This window comes from Pristiophorus japonicus, chromosome 3 (assembly GCF_044704955.1).
Source record: "Pristiophorus japonicus isolate sPriJap1 chromosome 3, sPriJap1.hap1, whole genome shotgun sequence".
Lineage (NCBI taxonomy): Eukaryota > Metazoa > Chordata > Chondrichthyes > Pristiophoridae > Pristiophorus > Pristiophorus japonicus.
Window position 1 is genome coordinate 226522950 of NC_091979.1, and position 14310 is coordinate 226537259.

Below are 14310 nucleotides of genomic sequence, written 5' to 3' on the forward strand. Positions count from 1 at the left end.
AGACTCGAACCGAGGAGGCAGAAGTGTATGGGATATACACCTTCACCACGAAATGTCCACCGATCATGTTAAAAGTCGAACTGGACGGAATTCCAGTATCCATGGAACTGGACACGGGTGCGCGTCAGTTTATCATGAGCAAAAAAGGCCTTCGAGAGGCTGTGGTGCAACAAGACACACAGGCCCAAGCTTAGCCCCATTCATACCAAGCTGAGAACTTACACTAAAGAGCTGATCCCTGTAATTGGCAGTGCAGCAATAAAAGTCTTCTATGATGTAGCAGTGCATCATGGATTGTACCAGGAGATGGCCCCACACTGTTTGGCAGAAGCTGGCTGGGAAAAATCCGCTGGAACAGGGACAACATCCGAGCGCTTTCGTCCATCGATGACGCCTCATGTGCCCAGGTTCTGAGCAAGTTTCCGTCGTTGTTTGAGCCAGGCATCGGATGTTTCTCGGGGGCGAAGGTGCAGATCCACTTGATTCCCGGTACACGACTCATCCACCACAAGGCACGGGCGGTGTCATATATGATGCGAGAGAAAGTGGAGATCGAGCTGGACAGGCTGCAGCGAGAAGGCATCATCATGCATGTGGAATTCAACGAGTGGGCCAGTCCAATTTTTCCAGTCCTCAAGGGCGATGGCACGGTCAGAATTTGAGGGGATTATAAAGTAACGATTAACCATTTTTCACTGCAGGACCAGTACCCGCTACCCAAAGCAGACGACCTATTTGCGACCCTGGCAGGAGGAAAGATGTTCACCAAGTTGGACCTGACCTCGGCCTACATGACGCAGGAGCTGGCGGAATCTTCGAAAGACCTCACCTGCATCAACACACACAATGGTCTGCTACAATAGATGCCCATTTGGGATTCGATCGGCTGCGGCAATTTTCAAAGGAACATAGAGAGCCTGCTAAAGTCGGTTCCGCGCACCGTGGTTTTCCAGGACGACATATTGATCACAAGTCGGCACAGCGTCGAACACTTGAACCTGGAAGAGGTTCGAAGTTGAATAGATCGTGTGGGACTCAGGTTCAAGCACTAAAAGTGTGTTTTCCTGGCGCCGGAGGTCGAGTTCTTAAGGAGAAGAATCGCGGCAGACAGTATCAGACCTACCGACGTCAAGACGGAGGCCATCAAGAATGTGCCGAGACCACAGAACTTGACGGAGCTGCAGTCGTTTCTGGGACTCCTCAATTATTTTGGTAATTTCCTACCCGGGTTAAGCACCTTGCTAGAACCTCGACATGTGTTGCATCGCAAGGGAGATGACTGGGTATGGGGGAAATCACACGAGGCTGCTTTGGAGAAAGCCAGAAATCTGCTTGTTCTGTCTGACCCATGTAAACCTAGTGCTAGCTTGCAATGCGTCTTCGTACGGGGTCGGGTGTGTGTTACAACAAGCAAACGAATCGGGAACATTGCAACCTATGCGTCCAGGAGTTTGTCCAAGGCCGAAAGGGCCTACAGCATGATTGAAAAAGAAGCTCTGGCATGCGTTTACGGGGTAAAAAAAATGCACCAGTATCTGTTTAGTCTTAAGTTTGAGTTAGAAACTGACCACAAGCTGCTCATAGCTATTTTCAAAGAGCAAAGGGATTAATACCAATGCCTCTGCTCGCATCCAAAGATGGCGCTCACTCTGTGTGCATATAACTATGTAATTCGCCACAGGCCAGGCACAGAGAACTGCGCTGATGCTCTCAGTCGGCTACCATTTCCCACCACCGGGGTGGAAATGGCACAGCCTGCAGACTTGTTCTTGGTGATGGATGCATTTGAAAACGAAAAAAGTCACCCGTCACGGCCCGTCAGATCAGGACCTGGACCAGCCAGGATCCTTTATTGTCCCTTGTAAAAAAAAAACTGTGTCCTCCATGGGAGCTGGTCCAGCGTCCCAACGGAGATGCATGAAGCGATCAAGCCGCTCCAGCAGCGCAAAGACGAAAGATCCATACTGTCTTTCGTGCGGTAATCACGTGGTTTTGCCTAAGAAAGGCAGGGAAACATAGAAAATAGGTGCAGGAGTAGGCCATTCAGCCCTTCCAACCTGCACCGCCATTCAATGAGTTCATGGCTGAACATGAAACTTCAGTACCCCCTTCCTGCTTTCTCGCCATACCCCTTGATCCCCCGAGTAGTAAGGACTTCATCTAACTCCCTTTTGAATATATTTAGTGAATTGGCCTCAACTACTTTCTGTGGTAGAGAATTCCACAGGTTCACCACTCTCTGGGTGAAGAAGTTTCTCCTCATCTCGGTCCTAAATGGCTTACCCCTTATCCTTAGACTGTGACCCCTGGTTCTGGACTTCCCCAACATTATGAATATTCTTCCTGCATCTAACCTGTCTAAACCCGTCAGAATTTTAAACGTCTCTATGAGGTCCCCTCTCATTCTTCTGAACTCCAGTGAATACAAGCCCAGTTGATCCAGTCTTTCTTGATAGGTCAGTCCCACCATCCCGGGAATCAGTCTGGTAAATCTTCGCTGCACTCCCTCAATAGCAAGAATGTCCTTCCTCAAGTTAGGAGACCAAAACTGTACACAATACTCCAGGTGTGGCCTCACCAAGGGCCTGTACAACTGTAGCAAAATGTTCATACATGACCTACACAGAACCTACCCAGGCATAATAATGATGAAAGCTATAGCCAGATCCCATGTGTGGTGGCCCGGCATCGACTCAGATTTGGAGTCTTGCGTGTGCCAGTGCAACACTTGCTCTCAACTGAGCAATGCACCAGGGATGCATCAGGCCCTCCAAACCGTGGGCTAGGATCCACGTTGACTTTGCTGACCCGTTTCTAGGCAAAATGTTTTTGGTTGTTGTGGATGCTTATTCAAAATGGATTGAGTGTGTAATAATGTCTGTAAGCATGTCCACTGCCACCATCGAAAGCCTACGATCCATGTTTGCCACGCACACCCTGCCTGATGTCCTTGTCAGCGACAATGGGCCGTGCTTCACCAGTGCTGAATTCAAGGAATTCATGACCCGCAATGGGATCAAGCACATCACATCTGCCCCGTTCAAGCCCACATCCAACGGCCAGGCAGAACGGGCAGTCCAAACCATCAAGCAATGCTTGAAACGTGTGCCGCAAGACTCCCTGCAGACTCGCCTGTCCCGAGTCCTGCTCAGCTACCGCACCAGACCCCACTCGTTCACCGGGATTCCCCCAGCAGAGCTGCTCATGAAAAGGGCGCTCAAAACAAGGTTCTCTCTCATCCACCCTAACCTCCATGATCATGTCGAGGACAGGCGGCATCAACAAAGCATGTACCATGATCACGCAAATTTGTCACGCAATATTGAAGTCAATGACCCTGTATTTGTACTCAACTATTGACATGGTCCCAAATGGCTTGCTGGCACTGTCATAGCCAAAGAAGGGAGTAGGGTGTTTCAGGTCAAACTTGCAAATGGACTAACTTACATAAAGCAAACCAAACTGCGATTCACAGACAGCCACGAGCTACCCGAAGAGTACACCACCAACTTCAACCCTTCGACACACACATAAGTGGCAACCGACATCACGGTTGACCATGAAGCTGAACTCACCATCCCCAGCAGCCCAGCGAAGAACCACCAACTCACCTACACCTGTACCGAGACGATTGACTGGGGAGCAAAAGGTCCCAGATCGTCTCACCCTGTAAATAAGTGTACTAGTGACTTTGGGAGAGAGTGATGTTATGTATGCAACCCTATTTAACCAGTATTATACTGCCACCGGTGGACGCATCTGCTGGAGTTAGAATAAAGGAACTTAGGTCACACTTAAGTCCACAGTACTCAGTTACATTATTTTAGTATGAACATAACAAAAACTGTACACAATATTCAAGGCGTAGCCTCACCAAGGCCCTGTACAATTGTAGTAAGACCTTCCTGCTCCTATACTCAAATCCTCTCGCTATGAAGGCCAACATGCCATTTTGCCTTCTTCACCGCTTGCTGTACCCGCATGTCAACTTTTAATGACTGATGTACCATGACACCCAGGTCGTGCTGCATCTCCCCTTTTCCTAATCTGTCACCATTCAGATGATATTCTGTCTTCCTGTTTTTGCCACCAAAATGAATAACCGTACATTTATCTACATTATACTGCATCTGCCATGCATTTGCCCACTCACCTAACCTGTCCAAGTCACCCTGCAGCCTCTTAGCATTCTCCTCACAGCTCACACTGCCACCCAGCTTAGTGTCATCTGCAAACTTGGAGATGTTACATTCAATTCCTTCATCTAAATCATTAATGTATATTGTAAATAGCTGGGGTCCCAGCACTGAACCTTGCGGTACCCCACTAGTCACTGCCTGCCATTCTGAAAAGAACCCGTTTATTCCTACTCTTTGCTTCCTGTCTGCCAACCAGTTCTCTATCCATGTCAATACATTACCCCCAATACCATGTGCTTTAATTTTGCACACTAATCTCTTGTGTTGGACCTTTGTTTAATATTCCTTAATAATTTAATTTCATAGTTCCTTTTTGCTTTTCTAATAGTTTTTTTAAAACTTCTCTCTTAATCTGTTTGTATTCTTTCTTGTCATGCTCTCCCTTGCTGTCCACGTACTTAGTTTATGCCTCTTTCCTTACCCTCAATTGTTCCCTTATGTCTTTATTCATCCATGGTGTCTCATTAGTGTTTAGCCTTTTGTTATTTAGCAGAATATATTTTTCCCGGACTCTGTTGAATACTGTTTTAAATATTTTCCACTGCTGTTCTACTTCATTGTTTGCCAATATTGTTGTCCATTTTGTTTTCCCAAGTTCTATTCTCAGCCCCGCAAAATCGGCTTTTCTCTAATCTATTACTCTGGTCTTTGTCATCCTTATGTCCTTCTCAATTACTGTCTGAAAGTGTATTATATGATGGTCACTATTGCCGAGATGTTCCCCATCTTTTACTTCTAATATCTGCTCTGGTTCATTTCCCATTACGAGATCCAATAGCGAATCCTTCCTTGTTGGGCGTCTTACATATTGGGTTAGAAAGGAGTCCTGTACACATTGTAGGAACTCCATTCCCTTGTCCCCTTTACCTACTTCTTCTGTCCAATTAATAGTGGGGGAGTTGAAATCTCCCAGGATTATTATTCTGTTTTTTCAGTCATTTCCCTAATTTGTTTGTATATTTCTTCCTCCTCTTCCCTTCCACCATTAGTCTGTAGACTACCCCTATTCGTGTGATTGATCCTTTATTATCTTTTATCTCAATCCGCATGGATTCTATTTTTGTCTCCCTGATATCTGCGTCAAGTTTTTTCTACTGCCATTATGTTATCCCTAATAAATACAGCTACTCCACCTCCCCTTTTTCCCTCTCTATCTTTTCTAAATATGTTATACTCTGCAATGTTTAATTCCCAGTCCTGATTGTTCCATAGCCATGTCTCAGTAATCCCTGCTACACCTGGTCCCTCGCAACATATTATTACCTCCAGTACCCCTGTTTTATTAAGGACATTGTGTGCATTGCAGTACAGTTTAACTCATTTTTAATAGCAGTTCCTCTCACTTTATTGTTAACCATCTTTCTACAACTCTATTTATTCCCTGGCCAACAATGTCCTCCTTTACTTTATTCTTTCCTATGCTCGCCTTTCCTGTTTTCTTTACATTTAGGCTGGTTGCAGCAGCTATGCTGCAGCCACTGGAGTAGCACTTCATGGAAGCACTGCGCAGGAGCAAATACAAGACAGTCACAAGGGGAATTCACAAGGGTGATTTAGTTGCTTTTTTGATGCAATATTGAATGTATAAGGTTGGATTGGAATGTTTGCTTTGTGGCTTTCAGCATTGTGGCCAAGACGACACTGTGATGGTTAGTAACAAAGGCAAGTAAAGTGTGGGACTAATGCTGAATGGGGAATTGGATTTGCGTTCACTGGTACCACAGGCAGATGATTCGATTCCAGATATTTGGCCAAAAAAGGGGCTGCCTGGGTTGCCTCCTTCTTTACACTTCCTCCTCCTGAGCTGGTGGCCGTATCCCTGGTGGCAAGGGCTGTGCCCTTATGATGGCCAGGTTGTGGAGGACACAGCAGACCACCATGAATCAGAACATATGCTCTCGTGAGTACTGTAGGGCTCCTCCAGAATGGTCCAGGCAGCGGAATCATTGCTTCAGCACCCCAATAGTCTGCTCTTTGATGTTTCGTGTGACAGCAAGGCTCTTATTCTACGGATGCTGGCCACGTGTGGTTGGGTTACAGAGTGGAGTCATGAGCAAGGTGGTCAAGGGATAGCCCTTGTTGTCTAGTAGCCACCCTCTGGTTTGTCTTGGTGACTCAAATACTGAGGGAACGGTGGACTGGCACAGAATAAAAGTCTCATGACTGTTACCAGGATACTGGGCATTCACCATCATGATCTGCTGAGTATGGTCGCACACCAACTGCACAGTCAGCGAGTGTAAACCTTTGCAGTTGCAGTACATCTCAGCATTTAGAAGTACGCCCGCCAATGTTCCTGTTATGTTGCAGGACTGCGAGGTCCCGCACAGGTCGCTCAGCGGCTTTTAAATGGAAAAACCACGCATGCACAGAAATTTGAATGGGCTGCGCATCCAAAATAATTATGGTGCCCACAAAGCCACGTGCGCGCCGTTGATGGCGCCCTGGACCATGGGGAAGCCCGCTGACCTGACCCCTTGATCCCCCATCTAACTCCTTTTTGAATATATTTAGTGAATTGGCCTCAACAACTTTCTGTGGTAGAGAATTCCACAGGTTCACCACTCGCTGGGTGAAGAAGTTTCTCCTCATCTCAGTCCGAAATGGCTTACCCCTTATCCTTAGACTGTGACCCCTGGTTCTAGACTTCCCCAACATTGGGAACATTCTTCCTGCATCTAACCTGTCTAAACCCATCAGAATTTTAAACGTTTCTATGAGGTCCCCTCTCATTCTTCTGAACTCCAGTGAATACAAGCCCAGTTGATCCAGTCTTTCTTGATAGGTCAGTCCCGGCATTCCGGGAATCAGTCTGGTCGCTGCACTCCCTCAATAGCAAGAATGTCCTTCCTCAGGTTAGGAGACCAAAACTGTACACAATACTCCAGGTGTGGCCTCACCAAGGCCCTGTACAACTGTAGCAACACCTCCCTGCCCCTGTACTCAAATCCCCTCGCTATGAAGGCCAACATGCCATTTGCTTTCTTAACCGCCTGCTGTACCTGCATGCCAACCTTCAATGACTGATGTACCATGACACCCAGGTCTCGTTCCACCTCCCCGTTTCCTAATCTGTCACCATTCAGATAATAGTCTATCTCTCTGTTTTTACCACCAAAGTGGATAACCTCACATTTATCCACATTATACTTCATCTGCCATGCATTTGCCCACTCACCTAACCTATCCAAGTCACTCTGCAGCCTCATAGCATCCTCCTCGCAGCTCACACTGCCACTCAACTTAGTGTCATCCGCAAATTTTGAGATAGTACATTTAATCCCCTCGTCTAAATCATTAATGTACAGTATAAACAGCTGAGGCCCCAGCACAGAACCTTGCGGTACCCCACTAGTCACTGCCTGCCATTCTGAAAAGTACCCATTTACTCCTACTCTTTGCTTCCTGTCTGACAACCAGTTCTCAATCCATGTCAGCACACTACCCCCAATCCCATGTGCTTTAACTTTGCACAATAATCTCTTGTGTGGGACCTTGTCGAAAGCCTTCTGAAAGTCCAAATATACCACATCAACTGGTTCTCCCTTGTCCACTCTACTGGAAACATCCTCAAAAAATTCCAGAAGATTTGTCAAGCATGATTTCCCTTTCACAAATCCATGTTGACTTGGACCTATCATATAACCTCTTTCCAAATGCATTGCTATGACATCCTTAATAATTGATTCCATCATTTTACCCACTACCGATGTCAGGCTGACCGGTCTATAATTCCCTGTTTTCTCTCTCCCTCCTTTTTTAAAAAGTGGGGTTACATTGGCTACCCTCCACTCGATAGGAACTGATCCAGAGTCAATGGAATGTTGGAAAATGACTGTCAATGCATCCGCTATTTCCAAGGCCACCTCCTTAAGTACTCTGGGATGCAGTCCATCAGGCCCTGGGGGTTTATCGGCCTTCAATCCCATCAATTTCCCCAACACAATTTCTCGACTAATAAGGATTTCCCTCAGTTCCTCCTCCTTACTAGACCCTCTGACACCTTTTATATCCGGAAGGTTGTTTGTGTCCTCCTTAGTGAATACCGAACCAAAGTACTTGTTCAATTGGTCCGCCATTTCTTTGTTCCCCGTTATGACTTCCCCTGATTCTGACTGCAGGGGACCTACGTTTGTCTTTACTAACCTTTTTCTCTTTACATATCTATAGAAACTTTTGCAATCCGTCTTAATGTTCACTGTAAGCTTCTTCTCGTACTCCATTTTCCCTGTCCTAATCAAATCCTTTGTCCTCCTCTGCTGAGTTCTAAATTTCTCCCAGTCCCCGGGTTCGCTGCTATTTCTGGCCAATTTGTATGCCGCTTCCTTGGCTTTAATACTATCCCTGATTTCCCTTGATAGCCACGGTTGAGCCACCTTCCCTTTTTTATTTTTACCCCAGACAGAAATGTACAATTGTTGTAGTTCATCCATGCGGTCTCTAAATGTCTGCCATTGCCCATCCACAGTCAACACCTTAAGTATCATTCGCCAATTTATCCTAGCCAATTCACGCCTCATACCTTCAAAGTTATCCTTCTTTAAGTTCTGGACCATGGTCTCTGAATTAACTGTTTCATTCTCCATCCTAATGCAGAATTCCACCATATTATGGTCACTCTTCCCCAAGGGGCCTCGCACAACGAGATTGCTAATTAATCCTCTCTCATTACACAACACCCAGTCTAAGATGGCCTCCCCACTAGTTGGTTCCTCAACATATTGGTCTAGAAAACCATCCCTTATGCACTCCAGGAAATCCTCCTCCACCGTATTGCTTCCAGTTTGGTTAGCCCAATCTATGTGCATATTAAAGTCACCCATTATAACTGCTGCACCTTTATTGCATGCACCCCTAATTTCCTGTTTGATGACCTTCCCAACATCACTACTACTGTTTGGAGGTCTGTACACAACTCCCACTAACGTTTTTTGCCCTTTGGTGTTCTGCAGCTCTACCCATATCGATTCCACATCATCCAAGCTAATGTCCTTCCTAACTATTGCATTAATCTCCTCTTTAACCAGCAATGCTACTCCACCTCCTTTTCCTTTTATTCTATCCTTCCTGAATGTTGAAGACCCCTGGATGTTGAGTTCCCAGCCCTGATCATCCTGGAGCCACGTCTCTGTAATCCCAATCACATCATATTTGTTAACATCTATTTGCACAGTTAATTCATTCACCTTATTACGGATACTCCTTGCATTAAGACACAAAGCCTTCAGGCTTGTTTTTTTCAACAACCTTTGTCCTTTTAGAATTTTGCTGTACAGTGGCCCTTTTTGTTCTTTGCCTTGGGTTTCTCTGCCCTCTACTTTTTCTCATCTCCTTTCTGTCTTTTGCTTTTGTCTCCTTTTTGTTTCCCTCTGTCTCCCTGCATTGGTTCCCATCCCCCTGCCATATTAGTTTAACTCCTCCCCAACAGCACTAGCAAACACTCCCCCTAGGACATTGGTTCCGGTCCTGCCCAGGTGCAGACCGTCCGGTTTGTACTGGTCCCACCTCCCCCAGAACTGGTTCCAATGCCCCAGGAATTTGAATCCCTCCCTGCTGCACCACTGCTCAAGCCACGTATTCATCTGCGCTATCCTGCGATTCCTACTCTGACTAGAACGTGGCACTGGTAGCAATCCCGAGATTACTACTTTTGAGGTCCTACTTTTTAATTTAGCTTCTAGCTCCTTAAATTCGTTTCGTAGGACCTCATCCCGTTTTTTACCTATGTCGTTGGTACCAATATGCACCACGACAACTGGCTGTTCTCCCTCCCTTTTTAGAATGTGCTGCACGTGCTCCGAGACATCCTTGACCCTTGCACCAGGGAGGCAACATACCATCCTGGAGTCTCGGTTGCGACCGCAGAAACACCTATCTATTCCCCTTACAATTGAATCCCCTATCACTATCGCTCTCCCACTCTTTTTCCTGCCCTCCTGTGCAACAGAGCCAGCCACGGTGCCATGAACTTGGCTGCTGCTGCCCTCCCCTGATGAGTCATCCCCCCCAACAGTACCCAAAGCAGTGTATCTGTTTTGCAGGGGGATGACCACAGGGGACCCCTGCACTACCTTCCTTGCACTGCTCTTCCTGTTGGTCTTCCATTCCCTATCTGGCTGTGGACCCTTTCCCTGCGGTACGACCAACTCGCTACACGTGCTACTCACGTCATTCTCAGCATCGTGGATGCTCCAGAGTGAATCCACCCTCAGCTCCAACTCCGCAACGCGGTCCGTCAGGAGCTGGAGGCGGATACACTTCCCGCACACGTAGTCGTCAGGAACACTGGAGTCGTCCCTGAGTTCCCACATGGTACAGGAGGAGCATAAGACGTGACCGAGCTGTCCTGCCATGACTTAACCCTTAGATAAGCAACAACAATGCTAAAGTTTACTCACTGTTATAGAAGAGAAAAAAGAAAAGCTACTCACCAATCACCAGCCAATCACTTACCCCCTTGGCTGTGACGTCATCTTTCTGTTTCTTTCTACTTCTTTTTTGCCTTCTCGCTGTAGCTGCACAAGTCACGCCTTTTATAAGCCTCTCCACGCACCTCTCGCCGACGTTGGGCCCCGGACTCCCTGCTGTGCCTTTTATAGGCCTCACTAATGGACCTCCTTGATGCTGCTCCCGATTGTCGTTGATGTTGGGCTTCGGACTTTCTGCTGTGCCTTTTATAGGCCTCACCAACGGACCTCCTCAACGCTGCTCCCGACTGCCGCCGACGCGAGAATGAACAGTGAGGAGGATTGTGATAGACATCAAGAAGACATCGACAGGCTGGTCGAATGGGTGGACACGTGGTAGATGAAATTTAACTCAGAAAAGTGCGATGTGATACATTTTGGTAGGAAGAACAAGGAGAGGCTATATAAGCTAAAAGGTACAATCCTAAAGCGGGTGCATGAACACCGAGGGTGGCAGGGCAGGTGGAGAAAGCGGTTAAAAAAGCAGACGGGATCCTGGGCTTCATAAATAGAGGCACAGAGTACTAAAGCAAGGAAGTTATGATGAACCTGTATAAAACACCGGTTCAGCCTCAACTGGAGTATTGTGTCCAATTCTGGGCACCTCATTTCAGAAAGGATGTGAAGGCCTTAGAGAGGGTGCAGAAAAGATTTACAAGAATGATTCCAGGGACGAGGGACTTCAGTTCCGTGGATACACTGGAGAAGCTGTGATTGTTCTCCCTAGAGCAGAGAAGGTTGAGGGGAGATTTGATAGATGTGTTCAAAATCATGAGGGATCTAGACAGAGAATATAGAGAGAAACTGTTACCATTGGCGGAAAGATCGAGAACCAGAGGACACAGATTTAAGGTGATTGCCAAAAGAACCAAAGACGACATGAGGAAAAAAATGTTTACGTGGTGAGTGGTTAGGATCTGGAATGCACTGCCTGAGAGGGTGGTGGAGGCAGACTCAATTGTGGCTTTCAAAAGGGAATTGGTTCAGTACCTGAAGGAAAATAAATTTGCACGCCTACGGGGTAAGGGCAGGGGAGTGGGACTGGCTGAAATGCTCTTGCAGAGAGCCGGCACAGGCTCAACAGGCTATATGATTCTTAACTCTACCTGTATGGATTTTGTCTTAATGTAATCCTCATGGAGCATACAGCATTCAGTGTATATTCACAAGGATGATGCCAGGGAAGAGAGATTATAGTTATAAGAAAATTATTGCCCTCCTGTACATCATCCAAGATCCCATTCTACATATGTGAGCCTAGACGGTAAGCGTTAGCAAGTTAAATCCGTTATGGGGAAGGATGGACTACATCTGGACTCCATCGTGTTCTCACCTGATGACCATACACCTTCTCTTCCCAGCAGGGGTCAGTAATGGGAGTACTGTCTAGCTCAGGTGCATGGCAACCCACTATAATGCTCCCACTGCTTCTCCAACAGATAAGCTAATTTACAGTTTATCTGTAGAAGATCACAGGCCAGAGGCTTGAAACTCAAAGTTACCTACGTTACAACTGTGACTACACTTCAAAAGTACTTAATTGGCTGTGATGCACTGTGGTGCTTCTTGACAGATTGGAGCCACCGTAGCTGTCTTGCTGTTTCCTGCCAATGGGTGGCATTTTCCAATTAGACATAGGCCGCCAGAAAGACAGGGAGAGAGAGAAACAAAGCCAGAATGCCACATGGAGCTGCCTCCACTTTAGCTAGAACTATCTTTAACTTTTGTTAATCAGAAATGAAACTTATGTTTGTGAACCTTCCTAGAAGTACAGTTATGTAAGTAACTTCTTCTTATCTAATTGTTTTAGAATAATTATATTTTATCTTTGATGTACAGTAAGAGATAAGCAACTTCTCTTTATTGCAGCTTTATTCGATCGTTCCTGTTGTATTACAAGAATTCTAGATCTGTCTTTATTCTTGCCAACAGTTCACACTACATTTATTAAAGGATTTGGATTCTGAAGCTCTGACCTGTAGCCATATTTCTTGGTGTAATGTTGAAGCTAGCTAGAGAATCAGAGTTATTGCTCGCCGTACGCTACACTCTGACAGAAACAATACATTGGCTGTAAAGCGATTTGGGACGTCCAAGTCATGAAAGACGCTATATAAATGCAACTATTTCTTCCTTTCTTTTTTCCAATATGTATGCCTCCGTGGAATACTTTTATCTAATAAGCCAACTTTAAAGTTGTTCCAATATTTAGATTGTCCCTGGGCTGTAAAGTATATGGACATTAACAGCAGAGTATGAAGTATATTATCTGTGCAATGTAATTGTAACATAAAGCTCACCTGATGAACCACCAGCCTTCCAGGTTCCTCTGTATGACCTCCACCATGACACCTTTCTCAAAACCGATCTCATCTTTGCCCTGGTTGACGTATGACTGCACAGTGATGTATTTCTCCTCTATCACAAATAAATATCACAGCAAAGTTAGTACAAGGTATTTCCAAAACTCTTTCCCAGAGATGTAATTAACGAGAATTGAGAATGACTGTTAGAAATCAGTTTCTGCAGTGTCGGCGAGCTGTTGGAATTAAGAACTGCTACACGAAGTGAGCTGGGACGGGAGTGAGAGGAGAAACTGAGCGAGAGAGAAAACGGAGTGAGAGGGGAATGGACCAGGTGCACCCATATGGGCACACACTGGATGGGTAAATTGTATTAGCACACACAGGTAGGGTACACTCATATGCACAGAAATGTTACTCTATGAATTGAACACTGACATATATAAAACACTAAAGTTAAGCCCCAACTAGATAGTTGGACTTTAATAGCTAGAAAGCCAGGTGGTATGGGATATGGAAAGGTCACACCATGCTGGAATATCAGGGTTTCGACACAAACATTTAATCAATCCAACGGGGCCATATAATACTGGACATGTAGGTAATGAAAGCTTTGCACTGGAAAAGTGTCCTATCATAAATGCAAGTGTTTAACCTATGTAATACATTCAACCCATCATAATATAGGCAGGAATTAATCTCGGTACTGGGGAGACTACTTCAACCCCCACCACTGGCACTACCCACACAAAACAAATAAATTAAATCAAAATTCTGCAATTGAAAATAGTTGTTATGTGCGATACTGGGCTTTTGGAGAAGAGGTTGTTGTGTTGTTGCAATTCTGACTTCATTTTGCATTTGTTAATGTTTCCAAGCCTTCAGAAGTCCAATTCTATAAATACCATTGTGAAGTGAAATGCTTGAAAAGGAAGTTATGTTCATTTGCTTTTATTCCAAATGCTTCATCCTTAGAAAGCTGAGAGGAGCACATTCACTCTGAGACTGAGGGAGCCTCTGCAGGTAGCTGAGAGGAACACAGACTGAAGAATGAAACCATTAGTGTAATTTTAAAATAATAATTTAGTGTCTGTTGGCAGTATTTTCTAGTTCCAGTATTTTGTTCTGGAAAATCCTCAGCCCTTCCAACACACATCAAATTCACTCAACAGAGCCTTATTTCCATTGTCCCTCCCTCATCAGTCAGTGTCTACTTGACTATAAAGCAATGTTTAAGGAAGCAGCTCCACAGGCTCAAAAAGGACAAATGTCTGATCGGATCTAAGCCTTGACTAGACTTCACTTACTGAAAGTCTGCTGGGCAAAGCATTGGATGTTGTC

The 14310-nt window shown here is 45.6% G+C and overlaps 1 protein-coding gene across 2 annotated transcripts in view; it reads right to left on the reverse strand.

Annotated features, from left to right (window-relative positions):
• The window catches only part of sh3pxd2aa (SH3 and PX domains 2Aa), a 482983-nt gene that overhangs the window by 57788 nt on the left and 410885 nt on the right, over positions 1 to 14310 (reverse strand). For both annotated transcript variants that reach the window (XM_070876344.1, XM_070876343.1), the window contains one exon: positions 12967 to 13084. In XM_070876344.1, coding sequence (XP_070732445.1) covers positions 12967 to 13084 — 118 coding nt within the window. The remainder of the gene's footprint in view (positions 1 to 12966; positions 13085 to 14310) is intronic.